Source organism: Oncorhynchus clarkii, chromosome 20 (genome assembly GCF_045791955.1).
Source record: "Oncorhynchus clarkii lewisi isolate Uvic-CL-2024 chromosome 20, UVic_Ocla_1.0, whole genome shotgun sequence".
NCBI lineage: Eukaryota > Metazoa > Chordata > Actinopteri > Salmoniformes > Salmonidae > Oncorhynchus > Oncorhynchus clarkii.
Genome location: NC_092166.1, coordinates 5,185,097 through 5,201,435, shown reverse-complemented (window position 1 = coordinate 5,201,435; position 16,339 = coordinate 5,185,097). Strand labels below are relative to the sequence as shown.

At 41.6% G+C, this 16,339-nt stretch overlaps 1 protein-coding gene across 1 annotated transcript in view; it reads left to right on the top strand.

The window, feature by feature from the left end:
* LOC139375800 (collagen alpha-1(XI) chain-like) overlaps positions 1 to 16,339 on the top strand; it is a 212,842-nt gene that overhangs the window by 176,867 nt on the left and 19,636 nt on the right. Inside the window, exons 47-53 of the mRNA XM_071117670.1 lie at positions 437 to 544; positions 4,184 to 4,291; positions 5,923 to 5,976; positions 6,106 to 6,159; positions 9,270 to 9,323; positions 12,130 to 12,183; positions 15,816 to 15,923. Coding sequence (XP_070973771.1) covers positions 437 to 544; positions 4,184 to 4,291; positions 5,923 to 5,976; positions 6,106 to 6,159; positions 9,270 to 9,323; positions 12,130 to 12,183; positions 15,816 to 15,923 — 540 coding nt within the window. The remainder of the gene's footprint in view (positions 1 to 436; positions 545 to 4,183; positions 4,292 to 5,922; positions 5,977 to 6,105; positions 6,160 to 9,269; positions 9,324 to 12,129; positions 12,184 to 15,815; positions 15,924 to 16,339) is intronic.

Below are 16,339 nucleotides of genomic sequence, written 5' to 3'. Positions count from 1 at the left end.
GGATGGTTGGTTGATTGATTGGTTGATTGGATGGTTGACTGGATGATTGATTGGTTGGTTGATTGGTTGGATGGTTGGTTGATTGGTTGGTTGATTGGATGGTTGACTGGATGATTGATTGGTTGGTTGATTGGTTGGATGGTTGGTTGATTGATTGATTGGTTGGTTGATTGGTTGATTGATTGGTTGGTTGATTGATTGATTGGTTGATTGATTGGATGGTTGATTGATTGGATGGTTAGTTGAATGATTGATTGGTTAGTTTGTTGATTGATTGATCATTTGATTGGTTAGTTGGTTGATAGATTGGTTAGTTGATTGATTGGATGGTTAGATGATTGATTGGTTGATTGACTGGTTGGTTGATTGATTGGATGGTTAGTTGATTGGCTGATAAGTTGATTGATTGATTGGTTGATTTGTATCCCATCCACAGGGTGCCCAAGGCCCTCCTGGTGGAGTGGGTTCTATGGGAGGTAATGGAGAAAAGGGAGAGAGCGGTGAAGCCGGCAACCCTGGACCATCTGGAGAGCCCGGTGGTGGAGTAAGTATCCCGTTTGATTCAAATACAGACCATTTACATGTTTTTCATTCAATAAATTATAATTAGAACAGATAAAACAGGGGAAAAAACACATTTCTTAGTGTATAGTATTTTCATTTATGTATAGCAGTGTGTGATTAGGTTCCAAATCGAGGTTCATATTTCTTAATTGCAGCTGTAATTGAGCATTGATTTTTTTATTTGTGACAGTCACAGTAGAGAATCCTTCCTCTTACTGCGTTCCCTTCTGATGAGTCACAGCTTAGGGGAAAGACAGGGCATTCTCTTCACACATTATCATTATCACAGTCATGGTTTAGCCAGTCTCAGCTCTGAACTATTCATCACAACAACAGTGGGAAGTTAAGGTATAACTGATCTGGGACCAGGCTATGTACAGTTTTCCTGGCTACCCAAACTCCTTACTCTGGCCATGCGACGAGCGTTAGTTTCTTCTCCGCGATGAGTGTCTCCCCAACGATTGTCTAGAACGCAAACACATTCTAGCCGTTCTGATTGGTCCCTGAAACCGACGGGTTTGGACCAGAGCCAGAACACACGTGTGTAAAGCGACGTTTTGAAAAATGCATCGTTGTCTTTTATACTCTGATTGGTTAGAGACGATCCAACCGCTGATGTCTTTGTTTTGTACGACACTCCCTCATTTTGACATCACCACAAACTGACTTCGATGATGTCAGTCTCAGACTGAAGTCGGTAGCGAACATAGAGCAGCGGAAATAATTCAGTTTGAGTCGTCAGGCTAGTAAAGCCCCATCATGTCAAATGGTGCACTGAGTCGTCAGGCAAGTAAAGTCCCATCATGTCAAATGGTGCACTGAGTCGTCAGGCAAGTAAAATCCCCATCATGTCAAATGGTGCACTGAGTCGTCAGGCAAGTAAAGTCCCATCATGTCAAATGGTGCAAGTCGTCAAGTAAAGTCCCATCATGTCAAATGGTGCACTGAGTCGTCAGGCAAGTAAAGTCCCATCATGTCAAATGGTGCACTGAGTCGTCAGGCAAGTACCCCCCAACATGTCAAATGGTGCACTGAGTCGTCAGGCTAGTAAAGTCCCATCATGTCAAATGGTGCACTGAGTCGTCAGGCAAGTAATCCCCAACATGTCAAATGGTGCACTGAGTCGTCAGGCAAGTCAAAAAGTCCCATCATGTCAAATGGTGCACTGAGTCGTCTGAGGTCAAGTATGTCAAATGGTGCACCCCAACATGTCAAATGGTGCACTGAGTCGTCAGGCAAGTAAAGTCCCATCATGTCAAATGGTGCACTGAGTCGTCAGGCAAGTAAAGCCCCATCATGTCAAATGGTGCACTGAGTCGTCAGGCAAGTAATCCCCATCATGTCAAATGGTGCACTGAGTCGTCAGGCAAGTAAAGCCCCATCATGTCAAATGGTGCACTGAGTCGTCAGGCAAGTAATCCCCATCATGTCAAATGGTGCACTGAGTCGTCAGGGAAGTAATCCCCAACATGTCAAATGGTGCACTGAGTCGTCAGGCAAGTAATCCCCAACATGTCAAATGGTGCACTGAGTCGTCAGGGAAGTAATCCCAACATGTCAAATGGTGCACTGAGTCGTCAGGGAAGTAAAGCCCCATCATGTCAAATGGTGCACTGAGTCGTCAGGGAAGTAAAGCCCCATCATGTCAAATGGTGCACTGAGTCGTCAGACAAGTAATCCCCATCATGTCAAATGGTGCACTGAGTCGTCAGGAAAGTAAAGTCCCATCATGTCAAATGGTGCACTGAGTCGTCAGGAAAGTAATCCCCATCATGTCAAATGGTGCACTGAGTCGTCAGGCAGATGTACAGTGAATCCTATTAGCTGTTTTCACAAGGCTACATAACACCACAGCTTGGTCCTTACTGTAGTCAACTCTTCTAGCCTGGCTGTTCCCTTACTATACCAGGGTTTCCTCCATAGGAAATACTTGGGCCGGCTGCTTGATCAATCCTTATTTTCAAATTGATCGTTGCCCAGCAGAGCATTTGGTTATGATCAGTGATTCCCCTCTCAGAAAGAGAAGAAATTAGGATCAATATCATAAATTACAGTTATGCTTCCATCCAACCCCAGCCGCATTAAATTCACATCAGAGCGTTGATCATTGATTGTTGGTTATGCTGTGGTTTGTGGTTGTGTCGTCCTGTCAGGTTTAATCAAGAAGGGAGAGAACACCAGATAGGACTCTCTGGCTTGTCACCCAAATGACACCCTTGTTCCCATTCATTTTGACCAGGGCCGTAGGGGACGTAGACCCCTTTCTCCTCCTCTACTCAGCGTCCGTCACTGCATATCGACATGGCTGTCTGCTCCTCTATCTGTTTACAGTGTCAGAATGAAACAGATAGTGACAGGTATGGAGGGAACAGATAGGGACAGATAGTGACAGGTATGGAGGGAACAGATAGGGACAGACAGGGACAGATAGTGACAGGTATGGAGGGAACAGACAGGGACAGATAGTGACAGGTATGGAGGGAACAGATAGGGACAGATAGTGACAGGTATGGAGGGAACAGATAGGGACAGATAGTGACAGGTATGGAGGAAACAGATAGGGACAGACAGGGACAGATAGTGACAGGTATGGAGGGAACATATAGGGACAGATAGTGACAGGTATGGAGGGAACAGATAGGGACAGACAGGGACAGGTATGGAGGGAATAGATAGTGACAGATAGTGACAGGTATGGAGGGAAAAGACAGGGACAGATAGTGACAGGTATGGAGGGAACAGATAGGGACAGACAGGGACAGATAGTGACAGGTATGGAGGGAACAGATAGGGACAGACAGGGACAGATAGTGACAGGTATGGAGGGAACAGATAGGGACAGACAGGGACAGGTATGGAGGGAACAGATAGGGACAGACAGGGACAGATAGTGACAGGTATGGAGGGAACAGATAGGGACAGACAGGGACAGATAGTGACAGGTATGGAGGGAACAGATAGGGACAGACAGGGACAGATAGTGACAGGTATGGAGGGACAGGTGTGGAGGGAACAGACAGGGGACAGATCAAACTTTACCGGTGTGACACCCACTGATCCTCAGTGTGATAACAGTTGTGACATTTATCTCTCTCCAGGGCCCAAGAGGAGAGACAGGGGAGAAGGGAGAGATAGTTCTGATATCAATATGATAACCATGCTGATATCTCTCTCCAGGGCCCAAGAGGAGAGACAGGGGAGAAGGGAGAGATAGTTCTGATATCAATATGATAACCATGCTGATATCTCTCTCCAGGGCCCCAGAGGAGAGACAGGGGAGAAGGGAGAGATAGTTCTGATATCAATGTGATAACCATGCTGATATCTCTCTCCAGGTAGGGCCATAGGAGAGACAGTTCTAATATCAATATGATAACCATGCTGATATCTCTCTCCAGGGCCCCAGAGGAGAGACAGGGGAGAAGGGATAGATAGTTCTGATATCAATGTGATAAACATGCTGATATCTCTCTCCAGGGAGGGCCATAGGAGAGACAGTTCTGATATCAATATGATAACCATGCTGATATCTCTCTCCAGGGCCCCAGAGGAGAGACAGGGGAGAAGGGAGAGATAGTTCTGATATCAATGTGATAACCATGCTGATATCTCTCTCCAGGGCCCCAGAGGAGAGACAGGGGAGAAGGGAGAGTCAGGACCACCTGGAGCTGCCGGACCTGCAGGGGCCCGTGGACCTGGAGGAGACGACGGCCCCAAAGGCAACCCCGTAAGTCACATCAGGCCCAATATTCAAAGTACCTACTTACTTACTGACTTTATTGTCCCCATGGGGAAATGTTGTTGCAGTGTCATGTACACATTTAAAGTGGCATTTAAATACAAAACAAAATTTACAATACAACTTTCATAACAGTTACGCACCAATAAAAATAAAAATAGTAAGAAATAAGAAATAAAACATGAAATAAAAAAGAAGACTAGCCTGCTGGCCTTATGGAGTCAATGGGAACCTTCCCCGAGCTATTCAGGAGGGATATCACACCAATGGGAACCTTCCCCGAGCTATTCAGGAGGGATATCACACCAAGCAGCTATTCAGGAGGGATATCACACCAATGGGAACCTTCCCCGAGCTATTCAGGAGGGATATCACACCAATGGGAACCTTCCCCGAGCTATTCAGGAGGGATATCACACCAATGGGAACCTTCCCCGAGCTATTCAGGAGGGATATCACACCTGGCACAAATGATTGTCTCGTTAGTGACAGGTACTTTGACAGCATAAACATAAACAACGTTTACAATAACATAAACCAAGAGTATTTTTTTCTTCTGTTTTGTGGATCTATAACCGACACTGTAAATCATAGAGTCACTCATGTTATGATTCTGATCCCAGTGTCTGTTTCCAGCGTGAGTATGTGAGGAGTTGAGGGGTCTGAAATCCTTCTCACCACTCATGGACCGTTCCGGCGCTCCACTAAAACAACTGCTCCCAAAATATTTTTTTCTATAATAATAGAAAAACACTCACAGGGTGAAATAAATGCTGCTCCAAAATTCGCTCCATTGAAAATCATTTTAAAATCACCATTTAAACCGACACTCATCTATTGTTTGTGATTTCCTGGACCTACCATTTTCAAATAGTCTACATGTCATTTTAAACAGCATTTAAAAACACTAAAAGGGTCAGGAGCCAGACAGGGAGCCTAAAAAGGAACGAAAATGTATTATTTATGCTATGTTATTTCTATTATTTCAAGGCTATAGCCTACGAATAAATACATTTGGGAGTGTGACAGAACAGGCTGGTTGGGACATAAAGCACTCAACATTTAAATAATATTTAATTTTATTAAATCATTATAGTCTATAAATTGTGCAAATAGGCTGTGACTTAGAATTAAATACATCATTAAAACAGTAAAATGCCTTATTAGGTTCAGTCTACAGTGCCTTTGAATTACATTTTTAGAAACAGGAGTTTGTCCAGTCTGTGTCTTCAAGTTCGTGTGACGGTGCCTGGAGAGCCGGCTAGCAGAATATCCTGTCCTCACAGAATATCCTGTCCTCACTCTCTCTCTCTCTCTCTCTCTTTCCCTCTGTCTCTTTCTCTCCCTCTCCCTCTCCCTCTCCCTCTCTCTCTCTCTCTCTCTCTCCCTCTCTCCCTCTGTCTCTTTCTCTCCCTATCCCTCCCCCCCCCCCTCTCTCTCTATCTCTATCCCTCTCCCCCCCCCCCCTCTCTCTCTCTCTCTCTCTCTCTCTCTCTCCCTCTGTCTCTTTCTCTCTCTCTCCCTCTCCCTCTCTCTCTCTCTCTCTCTCCCTCTCTCCCCCGTCCCCTATCCCTCTCCCTACCCCCCCTCTCTCTCTCTTTCTCTCTCTCTTTCTATAGGGGCCCGTTGGCTTCCCTGGAGACCCTGGTCCCCCTGGAGAGCCTGGAGTTGGTGTAAGTACTACAGTTAGATGTAATGAATTGAAGTGTAACAGTAGATTCTGATCGATGCTACTAAAACGATGAGATCTCGCTGTTATATCAACTTAGAAAGTGACTTGTCTTTTTGTTGTATCTCCTCAGGGATTGGATGGCTTGGCTGGAGACAAGGGAGATGACGGAGACGGTGGTCAGCCAGTAAGTGGTGATTTATTTCACCAGGAAAAGACCCTTGAGGCTATAGGATGATGTGACGTTGTTGTTAGTGAGGAGAATAAAAAATAAGTAGGGAGTAGTCTTGTACACAAATATATAAAGATATATACAACATTATGTGGACACCTCTTTAAAGGAGTGGATTCGGCTATTTCAGCCACACCCGTTGCTGACGGGTGTATAAAATTGAGCGCACAGCCATGCGATCTCCATAGACAAACAATGGCCTCACTGAAGAGTTCAAGTCAGTTTGTCAAATGTCTTAGTTCCAGTGAAGGGACAATCTTTACGCTACAGAATACAATGACATTCTAGACGATTCTGTGCGTGGAAGAACTTGACTGGCTTGCACAGAGCCCTGACCTCAACCCCATCGAACACCTTTGAGATGAATTAGAACACCGACTGCGAGCCAGGCCCATCTATATATGTAGCTATTTATTTACCAAGCTAAAAACACGGAACCTAACGCTAGCTAGCTAGCTGCTGGGAGGACGTTGTCAATGGACGAGTGAGCGAGTGACTGACTTTTTTCCCACCCATATCGTTTTTCTGTGGCTACAGCTAGAGATGCAGGTGTCATTTGGTTGGCTAGAGAGGAATGTGAATCACTTTGCTAGCTAGCTATGCTGAACTTGAACGACTGTTAACCACAGTGAGTATATATCTTAGTCGTCAATCAAATGTATTTGGCATCGATCAAACGGGCGGGCAGGTAGTTCTCCATCAGGTGTAAAATCGGCGGTTAGCGAGCAGGTTACAGTACTATTCCACATTGTTTATCAGTGCAGTTTTGACAAGTTTGAGAGGGTTTAATTACTGTACTGTTCCCTCGTTCGATTTTAGCTCATCTTGCTTTGGCTAGCATTAGTTGTTGATCTTGTTGTTGAGGGTAAAATGTCAGCCACTCACCCACTCGTCCAATGACAACATCCTTCCAGCAGCTAGCTAGCTAGCGTTAGGCTCCCGTGTGGTGCAGCGGTCTAAGGCACTGAATCTCAGTACAAGCACGCGTCACTACAGTCCTTGGTTCAAATCCAAAAAGTTCCTCAAATGTAAGAGGACTCCCATGGTATTTACATATTTGTAGAAATCCATTCGTGGCTTTTGTTAAATGCTTTGTAATGATTTAATGGCGTGCTGTTGCTACTGCCTGTAAACACACCGTCCAGTTCAGAGTGAACGATGGCAGGCTTGTGTGGCAAATAGCTTATTTCTTGTTGTTGATGATGTTGTTGTTGTTTAGGATGATGATGATGATGATGTTGTTGTTTAGGATGATGTTGATGATGTTGTTGTTGTTTAGGATGATGTTGATGATGTTGTTGTTGTTTAGGATGATGATGTTGTTGTTGTTGTTGTTGAGGATGATGATGATGTTGTTGTTGTTGTTGTTTAGGATGATGATGATGTTGTGGTTGTTGAGGATGATGATGATGATGTTGCTGTTGCTGTTGTTGTTGTTGTTGCTGTATTGTGAATCTGGTACCTGTTGTAACTGGTTGGGGGGGTGTTGTTGTATTGTGAATCTGGTACCTGTTGTAACTGGTCGGGGGGGTGTTGTTGTTGTATTGTGAATCTGGTACCTGTTGTAACTGGTTTGGGGGGTGTTGTTGTTGTTGTATGTTGTTGTTGTTGTTTTGTGAATCTGGTACCTGTTGTAACTGGTGGGGGGGTGTTGTTGTTGTTGTATTGTGTATCTGGTACCTGTTGTAACTGTTTGGGGGGTGTTGTTGTATTGTGAATCTGGTACCTGTTGTAACTGGTTGGGGGGGTGTTGTTGTTGTTGTATTGTGATTCTGGTACCTGTTGTAACTGTTTGGGGGGGTGTTGTTGTTGTTGTATTGTGTATCTGGTACCTGTTGTAACTGTTTGGGGGGTGTTGTTGTTGTTGTTGTTGTATTGTGTATCTGGTACCTGTTGTAACTGTTTGGGGGGTGTTGTTGTTGTATTGTGAATCTGGTACCTGTTGTAACTGGTTGGGGGGGTGTTGTTGTTGTTGTTGTATTGTGTATCTGGTACCTGTTGTAACTGCTTGGGGGGGTGTTGTTGTTGTATTGTGATTCTGGTACCTGTTGTAACTGTTTGGGGGGGTGTTGTTGTTGTTGTTGTTGTATTGTGTATCTGGTACCTGTTGTAACTGTTTGGGGGGTGTTGTTGTTGTATTGTGAATCTGGTACCTGTTGTAACTGGTCGGGGGGGTGTTGTTGTATTGTGTATCTGGTACCTGTTGTAACTGTTTGGGGGGTGTTGTTGTTGTTGTTGTTGTTGTATTGTGAATCTGGTACCTGTTGTAGCTGGTTGGGGGGGTGTTGTTGTTGTTGTATTGTGAATCTGGTACCTGTTGTAACTGGTTGGGGGGGTGTTGTTGTATTGTGTATCTGGTACCTGTTGTAACTGGTTGGGGGGGTGTTGTTGTTGTTGTTGTATTGTGATTCTGGTACCTGTTGTAACTGTTTGGGGGGGTGTTGTTGTTGTTGTTGTATTGTGATTCTGGTACCTGTTGTAACTGTTTGGGGGGGTGTTGTTGTTGTTGTATTGTGTATCTGGTACCTGTTGTAACTGTTTGGGGGGTGTTGTTGTTGTTGTTGTTGTATTGTGTGTCTGGTACCTGTTGTAACTGTTTGGGGGGTGTTGTTGTTGTATTGTGAATCTGGTACCTGTTGTAACTGGTTGGGGGGGTGTTGTTGTTGTTGTTGTATTGTGATTCTGGTACCTGTTGTAACTGTTTGGGGGGGGGGGGGGTGTTGTTGTTGTTGTATTGTGTATCTGGTACCTTTTGTAACTGTTTGGGGGGTGTTGTTGTTGTTGTTGTTGTATTGTGTATCTGGTACCTGTTGTAACTGTTTGGGGGGTGTTGTTGTTGTTGTTGTTGTATTGTGTATCTTGTACCTGTTGTAACTGTTTGGGGGGTGTTGTTGTTGTATTGTGAATCTGGTACCTGTTGTAACTGGTTGGGGGGGGGTGTTGTTGTTGTTGTTGTATTGTGTATCTGGTACCTGTTGTAACTGGTTGGGGGGGTGTTGTTGTTGTTGTTGTTGTATTGTGAATCTGGTACCTGTTGTAACTGGTTGGGGGGGATGTTGTTTCAGGGTCCATCTGGTCCTTCTGGAGAAGCTGGACCTCCAGGACCACCCGGCAAGAGGGTAAGTGTCTGCCAAGAAAACTTTGTTATCCCGCAAAGGTATTCGCTAACAGAGCTAACACATGTTCCAGGTTTCAGGCAAGGTTACTCGTCATTATCCAAAATTGTAGATATTGCTGAATTTAAATACTAGCTACAATGCACTACAATATATATCTGATTTGCCTTGGTTGAGCAGCAACTCTCCACACAAGCCAATATTTAGAGACGGTTTTGTACTAGATGAGTTTTGTAATCGAATATCAACCTGTTTTAGTTTGTCTGACAGTGATGCGAGAGCAGTGAGATAAACACTCAAGTCCAGGATATCAAGATGTCATTTCTACCTCTGGCACTTCCTGCTGATCGTGTCACACAACCGCCCTCGATGTCCACATGAGATTACCCGCGTCCTAAATTGCGAAACTCGTCCCTCTGGTGGAAAAGTGGTGCACTCTTTAAGGGATAGGGTGCTATTTGGGAAACAGCCCTCCAGTATGTTTTCTTACCACTTTTACAACCTGGTCTAATTAAAGCCATCACTTTTAATGGAGAGCAATAAAATGCTACACCAATACTGTAAAATAATGAAGGGTTGGCACTCTATGGTGACAAGAACAAGGGATTTGTCCCAAATGGAAACCCATTCCTTTTGTAGTGCACTACTTTTTTGAGCAGGAAACCATAGAGCTCTAGTCCAATGTAGTGCACTACTTTTTCGACCAGGAAACCATAGAGCTCTAGTCCAATGTAGTGCACTATAGGTATTAATATAGTCATAATATAGTATTAATATAGTCATATAGGTATTAATATAGTCATAATATAGTATTAATATAGTCATATAGGTATTAATATAGTCATAATATAGTATTAATATAGTCATATAGGTATTAATATAGTCATATAGTATTAATATAGTCATAATATAGTATTAATATAGTCATATAGGTATTAATATAGTCATAATATAGTCATCTAGGTATTAATATAGTCATAATATAGTCATAGGTATTAATATAGTCATAATATAGTATTAATATAGTCATAATATAGTCATAGGTATTAATATAGTCATAATGTAGTATTAATATAGTCATAATATAGTATTAATATAGTCATAATATAGTATTAATATAGTCATATAGGTATTAATATAGTCATAATATAGTATTAATATAGTCATATAGGTATTAATATAGTCATAATATAGTATTAATATAGTCATAATATAGTATTAATATAGTCATATAGGTATTAATATAGTCATAATATAGTATTAATATAGTCATATAGGTATTAATATAGTCATATAGGTATTAATATAATATAGTATTAATATAGTCATTTAGGTATTAATATAGTCATAATATAGCATTAATATAGTCATATAGGTATTAATATAGTCATAATATAGTATTAATATAGTCATATAGGTATTAATATAGTCATAATATAGTCATATAGGTATTAATATAGTCATAATATAGTCATAGGTATTAATATAGTCATAATATAGTATTAATATAGTCATAATATAGTATTAATATAGCCATTATATAGTATTAATATAGTCATATAGGTATTAATATAGTCAAAGTATAGTCATCTAGGTATTAATATAGTCATAATATAGTATTAGTATAGTCATAATATAGTATTAATATAGCCATTATATAGTATTAATATAGTCATAATATAGTATTAATATATTCATAATATAGTATTAATATAGTCATATAGGTATTAATATAGTATTAATATAGTATTAATATATAGGTATTCATTTAGTCATATAGGTATTAATTTAGTCATAATATAGTATTAATATAGACATATAGGTATTAATTTAGTCATATAGGTATTAATTTAGCCATATAGGTATTAATTTAGTCATAATATAGTATTAATATAGACATAAAGGTATTAATTTAGTCATATAGGTATTAATTTAGTCATATAGGTATTCATATAGTCATAATATAGTCATATAGGTATTAATATTGTCATATAGGTATTAATTTAGTCATATAGGTATTAATATAGTCATAATATAGTCATATCGATGTTAATATAGTCATAATATATTCATAACATTGTAATAATATAGTTATATCCTTCTAGTCAAGGTCATCAGTCGTATATTGATAAGGTACTATAGCTGATTGTCCCTATCTGACCTGCTATACACTGGTTCTGCTTCTAGTCAAGGTCATCAGTCGTATATTGATAAGGTACTATAGCTGATTGTCCCTATCTGACCTGCTATACACTGGTTCTGCTTCTAGTCAAGGTCATCAGTCGTATATTGATAAGGTACTATAGCTGATTGTCCCTATCTGACCTGCTATACACTGGTTCTGCTTCTAGTCAAGGTCATCAGTCGTATATTGATAAGGTACTATAGCTGATTGTCCCTATCTGACCTGCTATACACTGGTTCTGCTTCTAGTCAAGGTCATCAGTCGTATATTGATAAGGTACTATAGCTGATTGTCCCTATCTGACCTGCTATTCACTGGTTCTGCTTCTAGTCAAGGTCATCAGTCGTATATTGAGAAATGATCATCAGTAGTTATTACTCATCATATATACACACATATATATATACTTGAATAAGCACTGTTTTTTTCCCAAGTGTATACTAAATAGATGGGGTTTTAGGCTGGGTTTCTGTACAGCACTGTGTGACATTGACTGATGTAAAAAGGGCTTTATAAATAAATGGATTGATTGATTGATGTTATATTGTCTTTAGACTGTTTTAACCATCTGTGATTGGACACTGTATACCAAGCTGATGAGTGGTGCCTCTTCCCCCCCCCCAGGGACCCATTGGACCAGCCGGTACTGAGGGAAGACAAGGAGAGAAGGGTTCTAAGGTAAGACACACAGACACACACACACACACACACACACACACACACACACACACACACACACACACACACACACACACACACACACACACACACACACACACACACACACACACACACACACACACACACAGACACACACACACACACACACAGGCACACACACACACACACACACACACACACAGACACACACACACACACACAGACACACACACACACACACACACAGACACACACACACAGACACACAGACACACACACACACACACACACACACACACACACACACACACACACACACACACAGACACACACAGACACACACACACACACACACACACACACACACAGACACACACACAGACACACACACACACACACACACACACACAGACACACACACACACACACACACACACACAGACACACACACACACAGACACACACAGACACACACACACACACACACAGACACACACACACACAGACACACACACACACACACACACACACACACACACAGACACACACACACACACAGACACACACACACACACGTCCATTCAAACAGAAGTGTAGGATTAGAGTTGATGTGATGGAGACAGGACAAAAGCCTCTCAGAACTTCCTGGTCTGTCAAAGCTGGCTTCTAATTGGTTGTCAGAATGGTTTAATCCTCCAACCCCGTCATCCGATCTGATGGTAAATCCATGGATCTCCAATCTTTTGTGTCTGTTCTCATGGCTGATAGATGACAGGTGGTGTGATTGTTGTAATTCCCAAACACCTTTGAAAGGAGCTTTATCTGTTTAGGTTTGAATAAAACTGAATTCTTATAGAATCCTCCCGAGAACTTCAGTATGTACAGTTGACGTCGGAAGTTTACATACACTGACGTTGGAGTCATTAAAACTTGTTTTTCAACCACTCCACAAATTTCTTGTTGATAACAAACTATAGTTTTGGCAAGTCGGTTAGGACTTCTACTTTGTGCATGACACAAGTAATTTTTCCAACAATTGTTTACAAACAGATTATTTCACCTATAATTCACTGTATCACAAATCCAGTGTGTTAGAAGTTTACATACACTAAGTTGACTGTGCCTTTAAACAGCTTGGAAAATTCAAGAAAATTATGTCAAGGCTTTAGAAGCTTCTGATAGGCTAATTGACATCATTTGAGTCAATTGGAGGTGTACCTGTGGATGTATTTCAAGGCTTACCTTCAACCTCAGTGTCTCTTTGCATGACATCATGGAAAAATCAAAAGAAATCAGCCAAGACCTCTGAAAAAAAATTGTAGACCTCCACAAGTCTGGTTCATCCTTGGGAGAAATTTCCAAACGCCTGAAGGTACCACGTTCATCTGTACAAACAATAGTACACAAGTATAAACACCATGGGACCATGCAGCCGTCATACCACTCAGGAAGGAGAAGCGTTCTGTCTCCACGTACTTTGGTGCGAAAAGTGCAAATCAATCCTAGAACAACAGCAAAGGATCTTGTGAAGATGCTGAAGGAAACAGGTACAAAAGTATCTATACCCACAGTAAAACAAGTCCTATATCGATATAACCTGACAGGCCGCTCAGCAAGGAAGAAGCCACTGCTCCAAAACCTCCAGACTACGTTTTTCAACTGCACATGGGGACAAAGATCGTACTTTTTGGAGAAATGTCCTCTGGTCTGATGAAACAAAAATAGAACTGTTTGGCCATAATGACCATCATTATGTTTGGAGGAAAAAAGGGGCAGGCTTGCAAGCCGAAGAACACCATCCCAACCATGAAGCACGGGGGTGGCAGCATCTTGTTGTGGGGGAGCTTTGTTGCCTGAGGGACTGGTGCACTTCACAAAATAGATGGCATCATGAGGCAGGAAAATGATGTGGATATTTTGAAGCAACATCTCAAGACATCAGTTAAAGCTTGGTCGCAAATGGGTCTTCCAAATGGACAATGACCCCAAGCATACTTTCAAAGTTGTGGCAAAATGTCTCAAGGACAACAAAGTCAAGGTATTGGAGTGGCCATCACAAAGCCCTGACCTCAATTCTATGGAAGATGTGTGTGCAGAACTGAAAAGCGTGTGTGAGCATGGAGGCCTACAAACCTTACTCAGTTACACCAGCTCTGTCAGGAGGAATGGGCCAAAATTCACCCAACTTATTGTGGGAAGCTTGTGGAAGGCTACCCAAAACATTTGACCCACGTTAAACAATTTAAAGGCAATGCTACCAAATACGAATTGAGTGTATGTAAACTTCTGACCCACTGGGAATGTGATGAAAGAAATAAAAGCTGAAATAAATCATTCTTCTCTACTATTATTCTGACATTTCACATTCTGAAAATAAAGTGGTGATCCTAACTGACCTATAACAGGGACATTTTACTAGGATTAAATGTCAGGAATTGTAAAAAACTGAGTATAAATGTATTTGGCTTAGGTGTATGTAAACTTCAGAGTTCAACTGTATATACACTACCAGTAAAAGTTTGGAGACACCTTCTCATTCCAGGGTTTTTCTTTCTTTTTTTGCTATTTTCTACGTTGTAGAATAATAGTGAAGACATCACAACTATGAAATAACACATATGGCATCATGTAGTAACCAAAAAAAAGCGTTAAACAAATCAAAATACATTTGAGATTCTTTAAAGTAGCCACCCTTTGCCTTGTTGACAGCTTTGCACACTCTTGGCATTCTCCCAACCAGCTTCATGAGGTAGTCACCTGGAATGCTTTTCAATTAACAGGTGTGCCGTGTACTGTATGTATGTATGTTTATCCTAATTATATATATATATAATTATTTTATGAGGATCCCTATTAGCTGTTGTGAAAGCAGGAACTACTCTTCCTGGAGTCCACACAGAACATAAAACATAACATAATACAGAACATTAATAGACAAGAACAGCCCAAGGACAGAACTATATCAATTTATAAATGGCACATATCAATACATACACACAAATAGAATAGAGCCATGATGTGTTGCTTTATCTGTTGTTTAAAATCTGGTTCGCTGTTCATTTGAGCAATATGAAATGGAAGGGAGTTACATGCAATAAGGGCTCTATTTAATGCTGTACACTTTCCTGAATTAGTTCTGGATTTGCCTGGTGGCATGTCTGGTGGGATAAGTGTGTTGGTCAGAGCTGTGTGTCAGTTGACTATGCAAACCATTTGGAATGTTCAACACATTAATGTTTCTTATAAAGAGAAGAAGTGATGCAGTCAGTCTCTCCTCAACTCTCAGCCAAGAGACACTGGCCTGCGTAGTATTGATATCGGCCATTCAACTTTTTTTCCGAGCCAGTTGTAGTAGTACGATACAACTGTATTGAACTTTATTAAACAGTTTTCACAAGTCTAATTTCTAGATCTCTCTGTCTTCCTTGTCTATAATATTTATGTAAAAGAAGCTTATTGCTCTGGTTACCCAGGCAACTGGTTCTCAAACTTCTCCTCAGGAACCCTCACTACCACAGGCCATATAAGGTATCTCTGGAAGGTCATGCTGAATGTATTTGAATGTAGCTGGGAATTACTACTATGTAACTCCAGGATGTGGCTGAAGGTATTGATACAGGTGTATTGAGCGTTATAATTGTGTTTTGCAGGGTGAGGCTGGAGCCGAGGGGCCTGATGGTAAAACTGGACCTGTTGGACCCCAGGGGCCCTCCGGGAAGCCTGGGCCTGACGGCCTGCGTGGAATCCCCGGCCCTGTCGTGAGTTACCTAGCTATACATCACCTGTTATATTTTTACCTATACGCTACAGAATCACTCTCATGAGTTGCCCCTGAAGCCTCTGAAGCTAAGTAGGGTCGGTCCAGGTCGGTCCCTGGATGGGAGACCAGATGCTGCTGGAAGTGGTGTTGGAGGGACAGTAGGAGAAACTCTTTACTCAGGTCTAAGAAGATCCCAATGTCCCCAGGGCAGTGAATGGGACATTGCCCTGTGTAAAGTGCCCTCTTTCAGATGAGACATTAAAACAGGTGTCCTGACTCTGTGTGGTCACTAAAGATCTCATGGCACTCATAGTAAGAGTAGGGGTGTTAACCCCGGTGTCCTGGCAAAATTCCCAATCTGGCTCTCATACCATGGTGATCACCTAATCATCCCCAGCTTACAAAAGGCTTGTT